We start from the raw sequence: 17,157 nt of genomic DNA, 5'->3' as shown, positions 1-17,157 counted from the left end.
AATTTAAAATAATCGTCCCATGACTGTTTTTAATATATTTAATACATTAAGTTTGAGTTAATACAAACTATATTATAGTTCCTATTGACCTAACAGATTTATAAGGAATTCCGAAAACAAAAGATCACAAAGATCTTTAAGCTATAAATTATAATGTTTAGAATCTTCGCTATTTCAACTTTTTTCTTCCACTAAAAACTATTAGAACAGTGGTTCTCAACCTGTGGGTCGGGACCCCATTTGGGGTCGAACGACCATTTCACGGGGGTCGCCAAACAACACAGTCCGCCATTCCCCCCCCCTTTTTCCTTAGCTGTGCTACTCCCTTTTATTCTATTGGCTTTTGAAAGCCAATAGAATAGACTCTCTTGAATAGAGTCTAATTCTATTGGCTCTCCAAAGCCAATAGGAATTGTCCAGGCTGTCTCTGCCCTGCTGAGCCCGCCAAAAGTCCCATTCTGCAAACGGTGCTGCACCAGTTGAGTAGTCTTCAACTTACAACTGGTTGAGTAGTCCTCGACTTACGACCGGTTGGGGGTCGCGACATTAAAAAGGTTGAGAACCACTGTATTAGAATAACTTTTTATCCAAATAATTATGTGAAATAAACATGTCTTTAATAAATTCAAAGAGCCACACAATTTAGTAGATTAGCCACACAATTTTCTTCCTACAAAGAATGTAGGTAGATTGAACTGTTGTTAATGTGAAACTGCCATGTTACTTTTCATGTCAAGTATCATTGTCTTCTTCATTTTGACAACCCCCTCCCAATCTCCTATGAACATTTCTGCTTATTAGCTTCTTTTCTTAGAGGTTTTCCATAGTAATTTCATGGGCTTCAAGCTATTCTCCTTGTAACTTTGAAGCTTCAGGGTTATCAGGAGTTCCTAGTGAAGCATCCGGCTACACATATACAAGTCTGTTTTTCAGGTGGGATAGCTTAGAATAGACATGTCAAACTCGCGACATCACGTGACGTCACACAACGTATTGGAGCTTTTTTGCCATTGCCGGCAATGGGGTGGGCGCAGCTCCGGTATGATGAAACCGGCCCGGGGGCCGGCAGTTTGACACCCCTGACTTAGAAGAAAAGGGCCATCTGCATAGATGCCTGCCTTCATTTGAGCATGGCTAAGGTTCAGGAAAGGTGCAGCTACTGAATAAGTTCTTACATTGAGCCACATCTATGCTCTCTTCAAGCTAAAGTCTGGCATTTATGGTGATCACAGTCACAATACACCTCAGAACTAGACAAATAAATATAAAAGAAAACTTCTGTCCCTCCCTAACTGATCTTGTGCTTCTCTTCTGCTGGGAACTTTTAAGGAAATGCATTCAAATATTGGGCATTGGCTCAATCTTAGGCAGCTGATTAAACTAGACATCATCCAGACAACTGTTTATAAAATGGGTGAAATTTATAAATGCCCTTTCCCAAAAAACTAAAAGCAGCTCATTTAGATAGCTTCCTAATATACACACAGCTGCTCTGGGTTGCTTCAGAGATCCTAAAATGCATTTAGATCTCAATGAGCAATGAAATCTGTGGTTTGCCTTTTGCTTCTCAGTGCCTTAGAACAGATTTACAGATTTTCATAGCAACTTCCCTTCAGTGTGTTTGGGATTATCAAATTCATGTGTTTAGAGAAAAAACATTTACCAAATCACCCCATTTTGCTACTTTCTGCAAATAACGTTGTAGTTTACACCCTTTTCAATTTAACAGATTAAGATTAATAATTAAGATTTATTAGAAAACATTTTGTCGCTTGCTCTTTTGCTAGATTTTTTTTTTTTGCTAGAGATTCTAAATATGGAACATCTATTATCTTCCATTATTGCAAGCTACATATGATGAGCCCTAAATTTTGAGGCTCAGTAAATACTCTCATCTGTCTTTACTGTGTCCATAAAGCCCATCCAATCTTTTTTTCAGCAATTAAACCATCAGCAATAAACACAGGAGAGGTCTTGATAGTTTTGCTTTATTTTTCTTTCTGTTTCTCTTCTTTCATAGCAGCAGCATGTTAGGATGTCATGGGAAATATAATCCAGTTGTTTACATTTCCTAGCTTAGTTGTCCGAGGCAATAATGGAGGAAGGACAGAAGCAAGACCCCTTTCTTTCTGCACATGCATGCTGCTTAACAATATAGGAAAGTAGGTGGGAGAATGTGTGGCAGGGCTAGTTCTGGGAGTTGCTCAGAGTTGATAGGAAAATTTTCTACCTCAATTTTTTTAAAATCTCAGCCAGTGAAGAATTTTGGTAATTTAAAAGGTCATCTTTCATTTATGCTGGTGATTTTATAACTGCCTAAACTTCTTATACAAACCTGTACTGGAATAAATTTGCTAACCCCCTAGGTCAGCGGTTCTCAACCTGTGGGTCGCGAACCTTTAGGGGGTCGCACGAGCCTTTCACAGGGGTCGCCTAAGACCATCAGAAAACACATATTTCCGATGGTCTTAGGCAGGGCTTGTCAATCGCCTTCTCTCCCTCCCCCCCTCCACTCCACCTCACTTGTTTGTGGAAAATATGCTGCTTGGTGGCAGTCTGCACCAATTCTACCAAATGTGCCCTGCAGGGGGTGCATGAAGAGCGCAGGCGCAGAGCAAGGCCCTGCCCTCCCCAGAGACTCATTGTGCAGCAACCGGATTGACTTCTCATGCAGGCAGGTCACCGAAGGGAAGGCCACTGCAGCACCCAACTCCTGCGCCGATCAGCTGGCGACCCCTGAACTTGCGCTTGTCAGCTGGGAGGTCTGGCGCCGGCCGCCGGTGTCCTTTGCCACCCCCCGTTCTCGTCTCCTCCTTCGCCCGTTCATGGCGAACCCGCCAGGGCATGACAGGGAGAGAGGGAGGGAAGGAGGAAGGGACTCCTCCTCCTCTCCTAAGCTTCAAAGCATGATCAGCTTCTCAAGGGTGCCACAATCCTCACGAAAGTGGGGGGCGAGAAAGCTCGTGGCGGGCTTGAAGGAGCACCTGTCAGCATTGGTGACGAGAAATTCCCCACAAACCCAGGGAAGGGGTGGAGAAAAGGACCCCCTTTGGGAGGAAACCGCCACCTTCTTCTCCTTGGCTTTGCGCTCTTCTGTTCCTCGGCAGCCGGGCTGCCAAGCCTCTGCTGGCTGGAACTTCCTTTCCTTCCCTCCCTCTTGGTCTCTTCCTCCTTCCCCCTTTCCATTGTCCCTTCCTTCCTTCCTTTCTTCCTTCCTTTCCTTCACCTCCCTCTTTGTCCCTCCTTCCCTCCCTCTCTCCCCTTGTCCCTTCCTTGCTTCCTTTCCTTTGCCTCTCTCTTTGTCCCTCCTTCCCTCCCTCTTTCCCTTTGTCCCTTCCGTCCTTCCTTCCTTTCCTTTTGTCCAGGATCGGGGTGAACCTCTACAGCTGATCCGCGCTTCTGCAGAGCAGCCAAGAAGCAGGTCAGCTGTAGCAGCTCTCCTTGGCTCCTGCCCAGCAAACTTGCTCGAGTTTTGCTAGAAAATATGCCGCTGCTAATTTAGCAGAAGAGCAAATCAGCTGTAGCCTGGCGCTGATCCTGGGGCTTCTGCTCACTTAACAAGCGGCAAGTTTTCTGGCAAAGCTGAGCAAGTGAGCTGGGCTGAGCTCTCCTCTGCCTCTGGCAGCCTGTCCCCCTCCCCTTGTCCCTTCCTGGGCATGGAGGGGGGGAGGAAGGAAGGGACGAAGAGGGAGGGAAGTAAGGGACAATGAGAGAGGGAAGGAAGGAAGGAACAATGGAAGGGAGGGAAGGAAGGAAGGGACAAAGAGGGAAGGAAGGAGGGAAGGAAGGGAGGGACTAAGAGGGAGGTGAAGGAAAGAAGGAAGGGACAATAGGAAAGAGGGAGGGAAGGAGGAAGAGACTAAGGGAGGTGAAGGAAAGGAAGGAAAGAAGGAAGGAAGGGACAATGGGAAAGAGGGAGGGAAGGAGGAAGAGACTAAGAAGGAGGTGAAGGAAAGGAAGGAAAGAAGGAAGGGACAATGGGAAAGAGGGAGGGAAGGAGGGAGAGACTAAGGGAGATGAAGGAAAGGAAGGAAAGAAGGAAGGAAGGGACAATGGGAAAGAGGGAGGGAAGGAGGAAGAGATTAAGAAAGAGGTGAAGGAAAGGAAGGAAAGAAGGAAGGGACAATGGGAAAGAGGGAGGGAAGGCGGAAGAGACTAAGGGAGGTGAAGGAAAGGAAGAAAAGAAGAAAGGGTCAATGGGAGAGTGAAGGAAGGAGGAAGAGACTAAGAGGGAGGTGAAGGAAAGGAAGAAAAAAAGGAAGGAAGGGACAAGGGAAGAGAAGGGAGGGAAGGCAGGCACCCACCCCAGTCCCATCCTAGAGACCCACAGATTCCCCCCCACAGGCACTCTGCAACCTGAGTGATCATCTGGCCATGCCCCTGGCCATTGATCACGTGACCCTGGGACACTGTGAACATCATAAGTATGAATCAGTTGTCAAGCATCTGAATGTAAATCACATGATCCTGGGGATGCTGCAACCATCATAAGTGTGAAAAATGATCATAATTCGCTTTTTCAGTGCTGTTGTAACTTCAAACAATCACTAAGTGAATTGTTGTAAGTCGAGGACTACCTATACTTTCCCATTTTTTTCCTTTTTTTTTTTGGTCAAGTTTTTGATACCCCCCCGGCCAGCTGGATGGGGGTCACCACAACATGAGGAACTGTATTAAAGGGTCGCAGCATTAGGAAGGTTGAGAACCACTGCCCTAGGCTTACATATCCATAAGGTACATATAAGACATGTTTTATATCTGTAAGTAAAAAGAATCCATTTTGGAATGCCAGGTTCCTAAGCATCAGCATGAAATTAGATTATCTACAATTGAATGAATACAGAGATGAGGAATCTATAATCCTCCAGATTTTGTTGAACCTCAACTTCCAGAAGGCCCAACTCATTTGTAAATACAGATGTCCAGAGGGTTAGTGGTTGCATATTTCTGTTTCTTCAAAATTTGTTTATGGAATGAACTAGAAATCAAATTTTGAAGACAAAAAATGCCTAGACCACAGCCCTCAAAGAATAGGATTTCTTTTCTGTATTAACTATATAATATTGTCTGTTAACAAAGTGATTAAAAATGACTTAATCTTTTTTTTTTTGTTTCATTTTATGACCCTGTAATCCCTTTTATCGGGGTGGAGTTGGGGCAACTGAATGGAGCTGAGAGTTTATTGGCAGGAGGCCCTTCCTGACCCTCTATGGACTTCATAGCAGATATTTTCTCTTTGTGCCTTGATAGAGAAACATCTGTCACTGCCTAGGGTTGAAATCTCAATCTTCTGAGAGTTTTCTTCATCTTTAAGTCACCACGCCACTCCAAATAAACAATATATAATCTACTTAAGCAATATATAATCCATTACACTCAATGGTGAAGAAAAAAGAGATGCTGCAGAATTTGGGAGTCCCTTGTCCTATTAAAATAAACTGGAAATAACCGCAATTCAGTTTGTATATGCCATTGTTTTAGACCTTAAAAAAATAAATGCAACATATATAGAGAATCTATACTGCCATTTCTTCAACTACTCTGTTAATAAATAAATAAATAAATAAATAAATAAATAAATAAAGACAGAATTAAAGACAAAACAGTAGACTATAAATCAAAGTACCTTCTCTCCATAGCCTCTATCTTTGGTCATCATTTCCCTGAGTGTCTGTAATACTTTAATACAAAGTTTCTCCTCATTCTCTTCCAGCAGCTGTTTAGTATGTTTTATTAACCTGAAAACAACCAATTGATCACAGTTTGTTTCAGTACTAGAATGTCTGCTCAATTAGGAAAGCATTTGTAGGTGCTTGCATTAAAAGTGAAAGAAACAACCAATTGTCTAAAAGACAATCATATTGTCATTTGTTTCCCTTCAAAGCATAGGTTTTTTTCATATATACATACATACATATATATGTAGGTCTTTGGTTGTTCGGGTTTTCTCCCACGTAAAATTGGAAGTGTCTTGGCGACGTTTCGACGAAGTCCCATTCGTCATCTCAGGCTGGTGCTTTCAGCTTCGTGCCTCGAGCAGCAGTGTGAGGCACGAGGCACGAAGCTGAAAGCACCAGCCTGAAGATGACTAATGGGACTTCGTCGAAACGTCGCCAAGACACTTCCAATTTTACGTGGGAGAAAACCCGAACAACCAAAGACCTACATACAAATACCCGCGAAAACCTCAGAAAACATACATATATATATATATATATATATACACATACATATATACATACATACATACATACATGGCAATAAATAAACTTTGTTCCATACCACTTCTACACAGAAAGCTTTGAAGTGCAGTACAATCTGCACTGAGAAAATAAAGTTGCACAAACATGGAATAAAGGAACTAAAATTAAGCAGCTCTGTTATGGAATTACAATATTTGTAGCTTATTTTATAAAATACAAGTTGTTTTTCATGACTTAAGAAATAGGAGGTTCTGAGATGGTATATCAGAAACAAAAAAAATACAACACATTGTTACATTCTACAAGGATTTCTGAACAAAGCATTAATTCATTCATAATAAAATATTCTAAAATTTCAAAATGGACTATTTGTTATTTTCACTAGCAAAAGTTAACCAGGATCCTCTTCCTTAAACTAAGGATAAAATTTTACCAGAGATTTGTGGTTGCTAACAAAAGCAATCATTCTCATGTTTTCTTGACCAGATCCCATGCAGTCTAGCAAATATGAATAGCATGCTCCATTTTTACATCAAGCAGATGAACAGAGGAGAAAACCTTAATACAATATAGTATTATGTCACATAAATTTTCTTACTTATCCTATCCATCTATCCATCTATCCTCAGACTAACTTTTCACCAATCTACACAATATTGTCATTTTCTAAGTAAATAAGATGGACACTGAGGCCTGATTCACATAACATGCTAAGCCACAATATGGTTTGTATATGAGTAGTTTGGCATATTGTGTGAATGTTGCTGTTGTGGTTTAAACAATGACTAATTCGATATATGAATCCAATCATTAAATACTGTGTAACAGAATGTGATCTGTAGTACAATTTTATTAAAATTACTTTTTGCTTTCAGAAGCCATTACTACCAGCTTCAGTAACAGTAGATCCATATGTAAGGCTACTAGAATCTTGCAAAGGAAGGAAGGAAGGAAGGAAGGAAGGAAGGAAGGAAGGAAGGAAGGAAGGAAGGAAGGAAGGAAACATGGTAACAAATTGATAGCAAAATAAGATCTATTTATCCTAAGCTATAGTAACAATCTAGAAGAGAACAAGAATTATTTTAAAATAATAAAGAAAATGCTGACCCTCAACTTACTTGCAGATAAAACCTCCACTTTCACATTTCCTTCTTGCATCTGTATTTTCTGGGAAAAGCAGTTCTGGTCTATGAAGGACATCCACCAATACAGACAATTCAGCTTGGACCAGTGGCCGTAAGCGATCTTCCAAAGCTGATACTATATCCTGAGGTAAGCGTATATTTAGTTTAAAACTTACATGGACAAATCATACAGACAAGTACTTTTTAAAAACAATTATGCCAATAAAATAAGAATATGGTTAATTAAAACAAGATTAATACAGAATATATTAACATAATGGACCTGCAGATTTCATTGTTTCCACATTTCTCCTCTCATTGTTAGTAGAAATAGTTTCCTTTAAAGTTACAAACACTAAGTACTTATAACACAATACTGCTAACATTTGCTTACTAAAATCTTCCATTTGCTTACTAAAATCTGTAAATGGATGTTATAAAAAGCAAAATAGGCAATATTATTATTACTATTATTAGCATTTATTACATTTCAGAAGTGAAAATATTATGTTGACAAAATAAGATGATCAATGGAAAAGAGAAAATAGGGGGGGGGAACAGCTGAAAGAGGACTGAGGTGAATATAGGAGTGGAAGGACTGAAGAACATAAATGTAATAAAAACGACCTGGGAGTGAGAATGATTGACTACAATCCTAATCAGGAGCTTCTCCAGTGAAATGTTTTGTTTATAACTACTGAGATCACCAAATTTGATCAGCTCCATTTGCACAAGACCTTAGCATCCAAGCATTCAGCTTCCATGGAAAGGCATCTATCCAGTTCAGAAGGCAGTATTTTCAGTATTAAGCAAAAGTCAAGAACACAGGGACATAATCTGAAACTGACAAAAATAAATAATAATAATAGTAAAAGAGTAAGTAAATAAAAGTTAATAATGAAAATTGTGCATGAATAAATTAAAAAGAAAACAAAAACAAATAAAAACCTCAAAGGGCAGACTCGCTGGACCACTGGGTCTTTTTCTGCCATCAGTTTTCTATATTTCTACTATACCTATTATAAAATAGTAATATTTGTGAAATATTTGTGGAACAGGCACAAATGCAATCTTGAGTGTGTAGAAAATGAGTATAAAATAAAATGGCCATTACAGAAACAAGATATTATATAATCCTTAACTAAATATTTGTTGTTGTTAATTGCGAAGTCGTGTCCGACCCATTGCGACCCCATGGACAACGTTCCTCCAGGTCTTCCTGTCCTCTACCATCTTCTGGAGTCCATTTAAGTTCATACCTACTGCTTCAGTGACTCCATCCAGCCATCTCATTCTCTGTCGTCCCCTTCTTCTATTGCCCTCAATCTTTCCAAGCATTAGGCCCTTTTCCAGTGAATCCTTCCTTCTCATTAGGTGGCCAAAGTATTTGAGTTTCAACTTCAGGATCTGGCCTTCTAAAGAGCAGTCAAGGTTGATCTCTTCTAGGACTGACCGGTTTGAACGCCTTGCAGTCCAAGGGACTCGCAGGAGTCTTCTCCAGCACCATAGTTCAAAGGCCTCAATTCTTTGCGCTCAGCCTTTCTTATGGTCCAACTTTCACAGCCATACATTGCAACTGGGAAAACCATGGCCTGGACTATACGCACTTTTGTTGGCAGGGTGATGTCTCTGCTTTTTAGTATGCTGTCTAGATTTGCCATAGCTTTCCTCCCCAGGAGCAAGCGTCTTTTAATTTCTTGGCTGCAGTCCCCATCTGAGGTGATCTTGGAGCCCAGAAAAATAAAATCTGTCACGACCTCCATTTTTTCCCCATCTATTTGCCAGGAATTGAGAGGGCTGGATGCCATGATTTTGGTTTTCTTAATGTTGAGTTTCAAGCCTACTTTTGCACTCTCCTTCTTCACCCACATCAAGAGGCTCTTTAGTTCCTTTTCACTTTCTGCCATTAGAGTGGTATCATCTGCATATCTTAGGTTGTTGATATTTCTCCCGTCAATCTTAATTCCAACTTTTGATTCATCTAGCTCTGCCTTTCTCATGATGTGCTCTGCATATAAGTTAAATAGGCAGGGTGACAGTATACAGCCTTGCCGGACTCCTTTCCCAATTTTGAACCAATCAGTGGTTCCGTGTCCAGTTCTCACTGTTGCTTCTTGACCCGCATATAGGTTTCTCAAGAGACAAATGAGATGGTCTGGTACTCCCATCTCTTTAAGAACTTGCCACAATTTGTTGTGATCCACACAATCAAAGGCTTTTGCATAGTCAATGAAGCAGAAGTAGATGTTTTTCTGGAACTCCCTAGCTTTCTCTATGATCCAGCGTATGTTGGCAATTTGATCTCTAGTTCCTCTGCCTCTTCAAAATCCTGCCTGTACTTCTGGTAGTTCTCGATCCACATACTGCTGGAGTATAGCTTGTAGGATTTTAAGCATAACTTTACTAGCATGTGAAATGAGTGCAATGGTGCGATAGTTTGAACATTCTTTGGCATTGCCTTTCTTTGGAATTGGAATGTAAACTGACCTTTTCCAATCCTGTGGCCACTGTTGAGTTTTCCAAATTTGCTCGCAAATTGAGTGTAGCACTTTTACTGCATCGTCTTTTAAGATTTTGAATAGCTCAGCTGGAATACTGTCACCTCCACTAGCTTTGTTGTTGCTCAGGTTTTCTAAGGCCCATTTCACTTCACATTCTAGGATGTCTGGTTCGAGGTCAATGACCATCTCATTGTGGTTATCTGGGATGTTAAGCTCATTCTTATATAGTTCTTCTGTGTAGTTTTGCCATCTCTTCTTAATCTCTTCTGCCTCTGTTAGGTCTCTGCCATTTTGGTCCTTTATCATGACCATCTTTGCATGAAACGTTCCCTTCATATCTCCAATTTTCTTGAAGAGATCTCTGGTCCTCCCTATTCTGTTGTTTTCTTCTATTTCTTTGCACTGTTCATTTAAGAAGGCATTCTTATCTCTTCTAGCTACTCTCTGGAATTCTGCATTCAATTGGGTGTATCTTTCTCTTTCTCCCTTGCCTTTCGCTTCCCTTCTTTCCTCAGCTATTTGAAAAGCTTCCTCAGACAGCCATTTTGCTTTCTTGCATTTCTTTTTCTTTGGGATGGTTTTAGTTGCTACCTCTTGTACAATGTTGCGAACTTCCATCCATAGTTCTTCAGGCACTCTGTCTATCAGATATAATTCCTTAAATCTATTTGTCACCTCTACTGTATATTCATCAGGAATATGATTTAGTTCATACCTGAGTGGCCTAGTGCTTTTCCCTACTTTTTTCAATTTAAGCTTAAATTTTGCAACGAGAAGCTCATGATCTGAGCCACAGTCAGCTCCTGGTCTTGTTTTTACTGACTGTATACAGATTCTCCATCTTTGGCTGCAGAGCACATAGTCAATCTGATTTCTATGTTGACCGTCTGGTGATGTCCATGTGTAGAGCCGTCTCTTGGGTTGTTGGAAAAGAGTGTTTGTTATGACCATCGCATTCTCTTGACAAAATTCTATTAGCCTGTGCCCTGCTTCATTTTGTACTCCAAGGCCAAACTTGCCTGTTATTCCGGTTATCTTTTGGCTTCCTACCTTAGCATTCCAATCCCCCATGATGATAAGGACATCATTTTTGGTTGTTAATTCTATAAGGTGCTGTAGGGCTTCATAGAACCGGTCAATTTCATCCTCTTCAGCACCAGTGGTTGGGGCATAGATTTGGACTACTGTGATATTGAATGGTTTGCCTTGGATTCGAATTGAGATCATTCTGTCATTTGGGGATTGTATCCCAGTATTGCTTTTCCTATTCTTTTATTGACTATGAAGGCTACTCCATTTCTTCTGAGGGATTCTTGCCCACAGTAGTATACCTGATGGTCATCTGAGTTAAATTCACCCATTCCTGTCCATTTTAGTTCGCTGATTCCTAAGATGTCAATGTTCAGTCTTGTCATCTCTTTTTGACTACGTCTAGCTTGCCTTGATTCATGGATCTTACATTCCAGGTTCCTATGGAGAAAAAATCTTTACAGCATCGGACTTTCCTTTCACCACCAGATATATCCACAGCTGAGCGTCCTTTCGGCTTTGGCCCAGTCGCTTCATTCTTTCTGGCGCTACTAGTACTAGCCCTCTGCTCTTCCACAGTAGCATATTGGACACCTTCCGACCTGAGGGGCTCATCTTCCAGCGTCATATCTTTTTTCCTTTTAATACTGTCCATGGGGTTTTCATGGCAAAGATACTGGAGTGGTTTGCCATTTCCTTCTCCAGTGGATCACATTTTGTCAGAACTCTCTGCTATAACCTGTCCGTCTTGGGTGGCCATGCATGGCATAGCTTATAGCTTCATTGAGTTACGCAAGCCCCTTCGCCACAACAAGGCAGTAATCCATAAAGGGTTCACTAAATATTTAGTGCCATATAAAGGTGTGTGAGAATATACTTGAGAGACAGCAGGCAGAGAAGACACAGACTAGGCAAAGATCAGATAAAGGGCTGCTTAGTCTATAGAACTAGGAATATGGCAAGTCTCAGAAGCAACACGGCAAACATCTCAGAAGGGACTCATCCTGCAAAGACTGGGGGGGAGGGGGAAAGTGTAGTTTCAGGCATGCACAATTCTGTTATTGTAACTTTACAATAAAGGTTTTACTCACAGTTGATGCTTCTTGCCTGGACTATCTTAAAGGGATGACATATTATTTCTTCATACAAATCGCCTATCCCCTAAATGCTTAAAAGCAGGTACTGAGATATACTCACTTGCAATCTCTCGATGATATTACGATAATCTCTTGAAGCTGCCATCACAGAATCTCTTCGAGCAGCGTTTCTTGCTGTCATCCTCCAGTTCATTGCTGTTTTTTGCACTATATTGTGAGACTTCAGGAAAAGGTTATTGACCTGGCTGTCGAGATCCACTGGGATAGCAATTGCTCGGCTCTTTGCTAAAATGTATAATGCATTGTCATTTGTTCAACCAATGAGATGTTATACAACATGCATTTCATAAGGACATAAATCAGATTTGTATCTGGATAAATGAAAGGTAAATTTAGCTAGGGAACATTGACATATGTAGATATGTTTTGTTCATGCTTTTGATATTACTGTGTTTGTGTGTACGCTATAGCAGCTTCTATCTTAGGCAAAATCCTTTCAGTCCAGCATTCTGTACCCATAATGGCCAACCAAAGTTTTATTTGTAAACTGCTCAAAGTCATTTAGACAGTGAAATGGGCGGTATCTAAATTTGACAAACAAAAGAATGCCAAAGGGAAACCCAAACATGAATATCTTAAAGCCTGTTCCTGTGCTTGTTTCCCAATTTGCACAAATTAACAAGTTTCTATAACCAAAGGTAATACAGTGTCATCATGCCTAATATACACTCTCAGTTGTGAAAATAAAGCATATCTTTGATTAGACTGTTAGAGTTCCACAGAAAAATACTTGTAGAAATATATTCTGATGGCCAGTATCTAAAGTTATTAATAAAAAACACCATAATTTAAAGTAATCAATGAAAAGGGAGAACACTTGAGGGCAAGATATTTATAATAGACAGATTTATTGAAGGGTAAGAGCTTATGTGGATTAATCTTTACAGTCCTACAGTCACTAAGGCTTCCCAGTGAAATTCCAAAATTGTTCACCTTCCAGAAGAAGGTGAAGACAGAACTCTTCTGGAGGGTGTTTGGGATATGAAGCTATGTCATTGTTGCTAGAGGACTTAAGTATTTAGGTATTGCACATCTTGTACTATTATATGCTTTGGGAATGGTTGTTGTAATCCACTTAATCTGTTTAGATTGCAGCAGGTAGAAAATTGATTAATAAGTCAATAAAATCAATATAGGTTTCTTACCTACATCTGAAAGTACTCTGATACAACTTTCCACTGATGCTTTTTGACTGGGCATGAGCCAGTTACAGTGATACACTCGAAACACACCTTGTAAAAGTTGCACAAACACAGGCTGGCGAGTCTGAAAAGAAACCAAAGATATTTACATTTCAATTCAAGGAAAAGAGAAAAGTAACAAGAGAAATAGAAGTCTATAAATGTGATGAGTTGGACTGAAGCTAAGCAACCAAGCATGAAAAGTGATTTGTTATGAACCCATAGATACAGCATTTTAAAAGCAAACTGTCTTAAAGTTCTGGGGTATAAGTAGCACTATTACCTACTGAAGCAATTACATTTTTTTTTTCAAATTATCAAGTGAAATTAAAATTGTTGTTGTTGTTGTTAATTGCGAAGTCATGTTCGACCCATTGCAACCCCATGGACAATGTTCCTCCAGGTCTTCCTGTCCTCTACCATTTTCTGGAGTCCATTTAAGTTCACACCTACTGCTTCAGTGACTCCATCCAACCACCTCATTCTTTGTCATCCCTTTCTTCTATTGCCCTCAATCTTTCCCAGCATTAGGCCCTTCGCCAGTGAGTCCTTCCTTCTCATTAGGTGGCCAAAGTATTTGAGTTTCAACTTCAGGATCTGGCCTTCTAAAGAGCAGTCGGGATTGATCTCTTCTAGGACTGACTGGTTTGAACGCCTTGCAGTCCAAGGGACTCGCAGGAGTCTTCTCCAGCATCATAGTTCAAAGGCCTCAATTCTTTGTCGCTCAGCCTTTTTTATGGTCCAACTTTCACATCCATACATTGCAACTGGGAAAACCATGGCCTTGACTATACGCACTTTTGTTGGCAGGGTGATGTCTCTGAAATTAAAATACCTACCCTAAAATAGGGAATAAAATCTATTGGAAGCTGTGGGTGGAATCTATTTAAATTTAAATCTAATTCTATTTCTTTGTGTAAAACTTGTTAAAACAAATTGCAATGAAAAAAGTCACACTTCAATTATGTCAGCGTATAAGTTCGACTACAAATATGATATATTTTATAAATGGAATGTTTTCGTAGGAAAGCAATTAAATGGCCAGTAGATGGCTCTGTAACATTACTAAAAAATATGCTAAAGATTAAAAATTAGAAAGCAGGAATCTCCTGCCCTTCTACAGAAAGCATCCTTTAGGGAAATGTGGAATACTGTAACAATCAACGTCTTAGTTTTACCTACAATTCAATCTTTCCAGAAATTGTTACCAACTACAAAACATATCCCAAAATCAAATTAGGCATAATAATAAGAAACGTAGATCTCATTTTGCTTTGCAGATTTTAATTCTCTATTTAGTTTCTTACCTGCAAAGTTGTGCTCTGGTCTGAAAATGGAGAACTGAAGAAGGTGGTAACTATACTCATCACTATTTCAGTCACATATTTTTCCAATATAGAATCTGCATGCTTCCTATCACTGGTATTGTTGCAAGTCTGGAAAATAATGCAATCTGTTAAAACGAAACAATGCAAATTCTCTCACAAATACCAAGCAATTAAACTTAATATACCTAGAGAGAAATCTTTCTAGAAATTCTGAAACAATATAAAGCATATTTGGGGAGGGAATGGAATAGAAATATAGGTAGTCCTCAACTTAGTCATTCATTTAACGACCGTTCAAAGTTACCACAGCACTGAAAAATGTTCCGTATGATCAGTCCTTGAACTTACAATTGGCACAGCATCCATATGGTCACATGATCAGAATTAAGTTGCTTGGCAACTAGCATATATTTGCAATGATTGTAGCATCTTGGGGGGTCATGTGATCATCATTTGTGACTTTTCCAACCAGCTTCCAACAAGCAAAGTCAATAGGGGAAGCCAGATTCACTTAATAACCGTATTATTCACTTAACTGCAGTGATTTGTTTAACAATGGCGAAAAAAGTTGTAAAATTGGGCATAACTCTCTCCTGGTTAGCAATGAAAATTCTGGTTCTAATTGTGATTGTAAGTTGGGAAGTTCCTATATGTGCAATTAAAAAAAAACTTTTTATAAGCACTAATAATGTTGCTACAAATGTCTACTTCAGTGCTTGAGAAGAAGATACTGGAGAATCAGAACAGACACAAATTGTTAGACTGAAAGTTAAAAAGAGAAATCCTCCTTCTTGTTTGAAACTTCAGGGCCTCTTGGAGGAAGAAAAAAATATTTCATAATTCACTTTTTCCAAGAAGAAAACTTGTTTTTAACCCATGTTCTTACCATTCATTGGATAGAAACCCAACTTACAAATCCCACTTATTGATAAACTGAAATGTAGTCACTAGAATTGTAGGGGAGAATCTAATAATTGTCAACCAAACATCACTTCATTGCCCTAAACATGCACATACTCCAATATGCCTAGCATGCAATGAGGATTGAGTCTGCTCAGTATCCTAATAAGTAATTTTGGGAAAGAAAAATAGAAAGGTATGTGTGTGCTTAGAGGAAGTGTAACAATGGAATGCTTTGCTTGAAGGAAATGAGTGGGTGGAAATTGACAAGGACCCCTCCCTTTTAAGAGAAAGGATAAAGGGAAGGGCTTGTTATGTTTGCCTTCAGAAGTAGCAGGTACTTCAACAATAGAAGAAGAGACTGGACAACCATTTGTCTGAAATGGCATAGGTTCTCCTGTTTGAGTAAGAGGTTGGATCAGAAGACCTCCAAGGTCCTTTTCGACTCTTTTATTCTATTCTGTATCACTTTTTCCCCCAACATGGACGAAGATAGCAGTATCTAAAAACAGGCATTGCAGTAAAAACATTAAAAAAGGCTTCTAATATACAGTAATTACTCATCATAGATGCCTAGGCTTACCAAAGAACAGAAAACCAACAACATGAAAAGTTAACTAGGAACTGGAGGCTGGGGACAATTACAGAAGAATTAGAGAGCTGCAAACCTCAGAAATATGAAACCTACATAGAAATCTAAATTGACACATATTATCACTACAATTACATGAGAGGAGCCAATGTTATTAATTACAGTTGTTAAATCTATGCCATATATGCATAAAATTACAGAGAATGTTTCGAATGAAACTGAAGCCATGGATATGACTTTCCCAGCTCTTTCCAAATAGACATTTTATAAGTAGCATTCAGATGTGGCTTGCATGATTTACCCTTTAATATTTCCATCTATAAATACTTACCCTACAGATATCAACCAGAAAGTTTTCAAAGAGCTTCCACATATGATTGCTTGTATAAATCTCTTTCATTTCAACTTCTGTGTCGACATAGCAGTGATTTAGAAAATTAATATAGGCTATTTTCACCTGCAGATAATAAACCAAATAACTTATATACCCTTTTAAAAATAGATTAAAACTGTCAGGTAAGTCTGGACACTTATGAAAAAAAAATAACTCCAATCTCAGAGATAAATCTCATCTTTGCCACATTCTTTTTTTATCTCTATAAAGTATTCTCCCATTTAGTTAATCTATCAGTCATTATCAATATTACTTTAGTTGTTCCAAACCACAAACCAGGTCAATGCATCATTTTGTACCAGGGGTCTTCAAACTTTAAATGAACATGGATTATTTATGTACAAAGTGGTCCACTTTTTTATTTAAAAAATCAGAAGATTGCCACCAATCATGTTTATTTTCTAAGGCTCAGGGTTATTCCTATAAACCAGAAAATAGAAGAGGCTTGCCTTTTGTTAGGTTGGACAGAGTTTCTCACTCAATTCAAGTGAATCAGGCTAAAAAGTGTGAGAGAAACCAAGGAAATGCTTATAGGTACATTTCTTCTAAGAAATAAAGGTGAAACCGAAGAAAATTTCATACATTGTAAAAAAAAAAGTTTAATGCTAGTTTAGCTGTCTGTGAAAATGGTAAACAAATGTATCAATGTTGTGCTAGGAAAAAATTTATTAAAAGGCAATTAATTTCTAATAATAGCCTTTGATATTCTCTGTTCTTGTTTAAACTGTAATGAAAACCATAATCTGTC

At 39.2% G+C, this 17,157-nt stretch overlaps 1 protein-coding gene across 5 annotated transcripts in view; it reads right to left on the bottom strand.

The window, feature by feature from the left end:
• The window catches only part of ITPR1 (inositol 1,4,5-trisphosphate receptor type 1), a 253,455-nt gene that overhangs the window by 89,554 nt on the left and 146,744 nt on the right, over window positions 1-17,157 (bottom strand). For all 5 annotated transcript variants that reach the window (XM_039334139.1, XM_039334135.1, XM_039334136.1 and 2 more), the window contains exons 32-37: window positions 16,347-16,472; window positions 14,503-14,631; window positions 13,160-13,280; window positions 12,055-12,239; window positions 7,322-7,470; window positions 5,627-5,738 (exon numbers count right to left, since the gene is read on the bottom strand). In XM_039334139.1, the coding sequence (XP_039190073.1) occupies window positions 5,627-5,738; window positions 7,322-7,470; window positions 12,055-12,239; window positions 13,160-13,280; window positions 14,503-14,631; window positions 16,347-16,472 (822 nt within the window). The remainder of the gene's footprint in view (window positions 1-5,626; window positions 5,739-7,321; window positions 7,471-12,054; window positions 12,240-13,159; window positions 13,281-14,502; window positions 14,632-16,346; window positions 16,473-17,157) is intronic.

This window comes from Crotalus tigris, unplaced genomic scaffold (genome assembly GCF_016545835.1).
Source record: "Crotalus tigris isolate CLP2741 ecotype Arizona unplaced genomic scaffold, ASM1654583v1 scf7180000017625.6296891, whole genome shotgun sequence".
NCBI lineage: Eukaryota > Metazoa > Chordata > Lepidosauria > Squamata > Viperidae > Crotalus > Crotalus tigris.
Note: the sequence above shows the minus strand (reverse complement) of the source record. Positions and strands in the feature narration are given on the sequence as shown.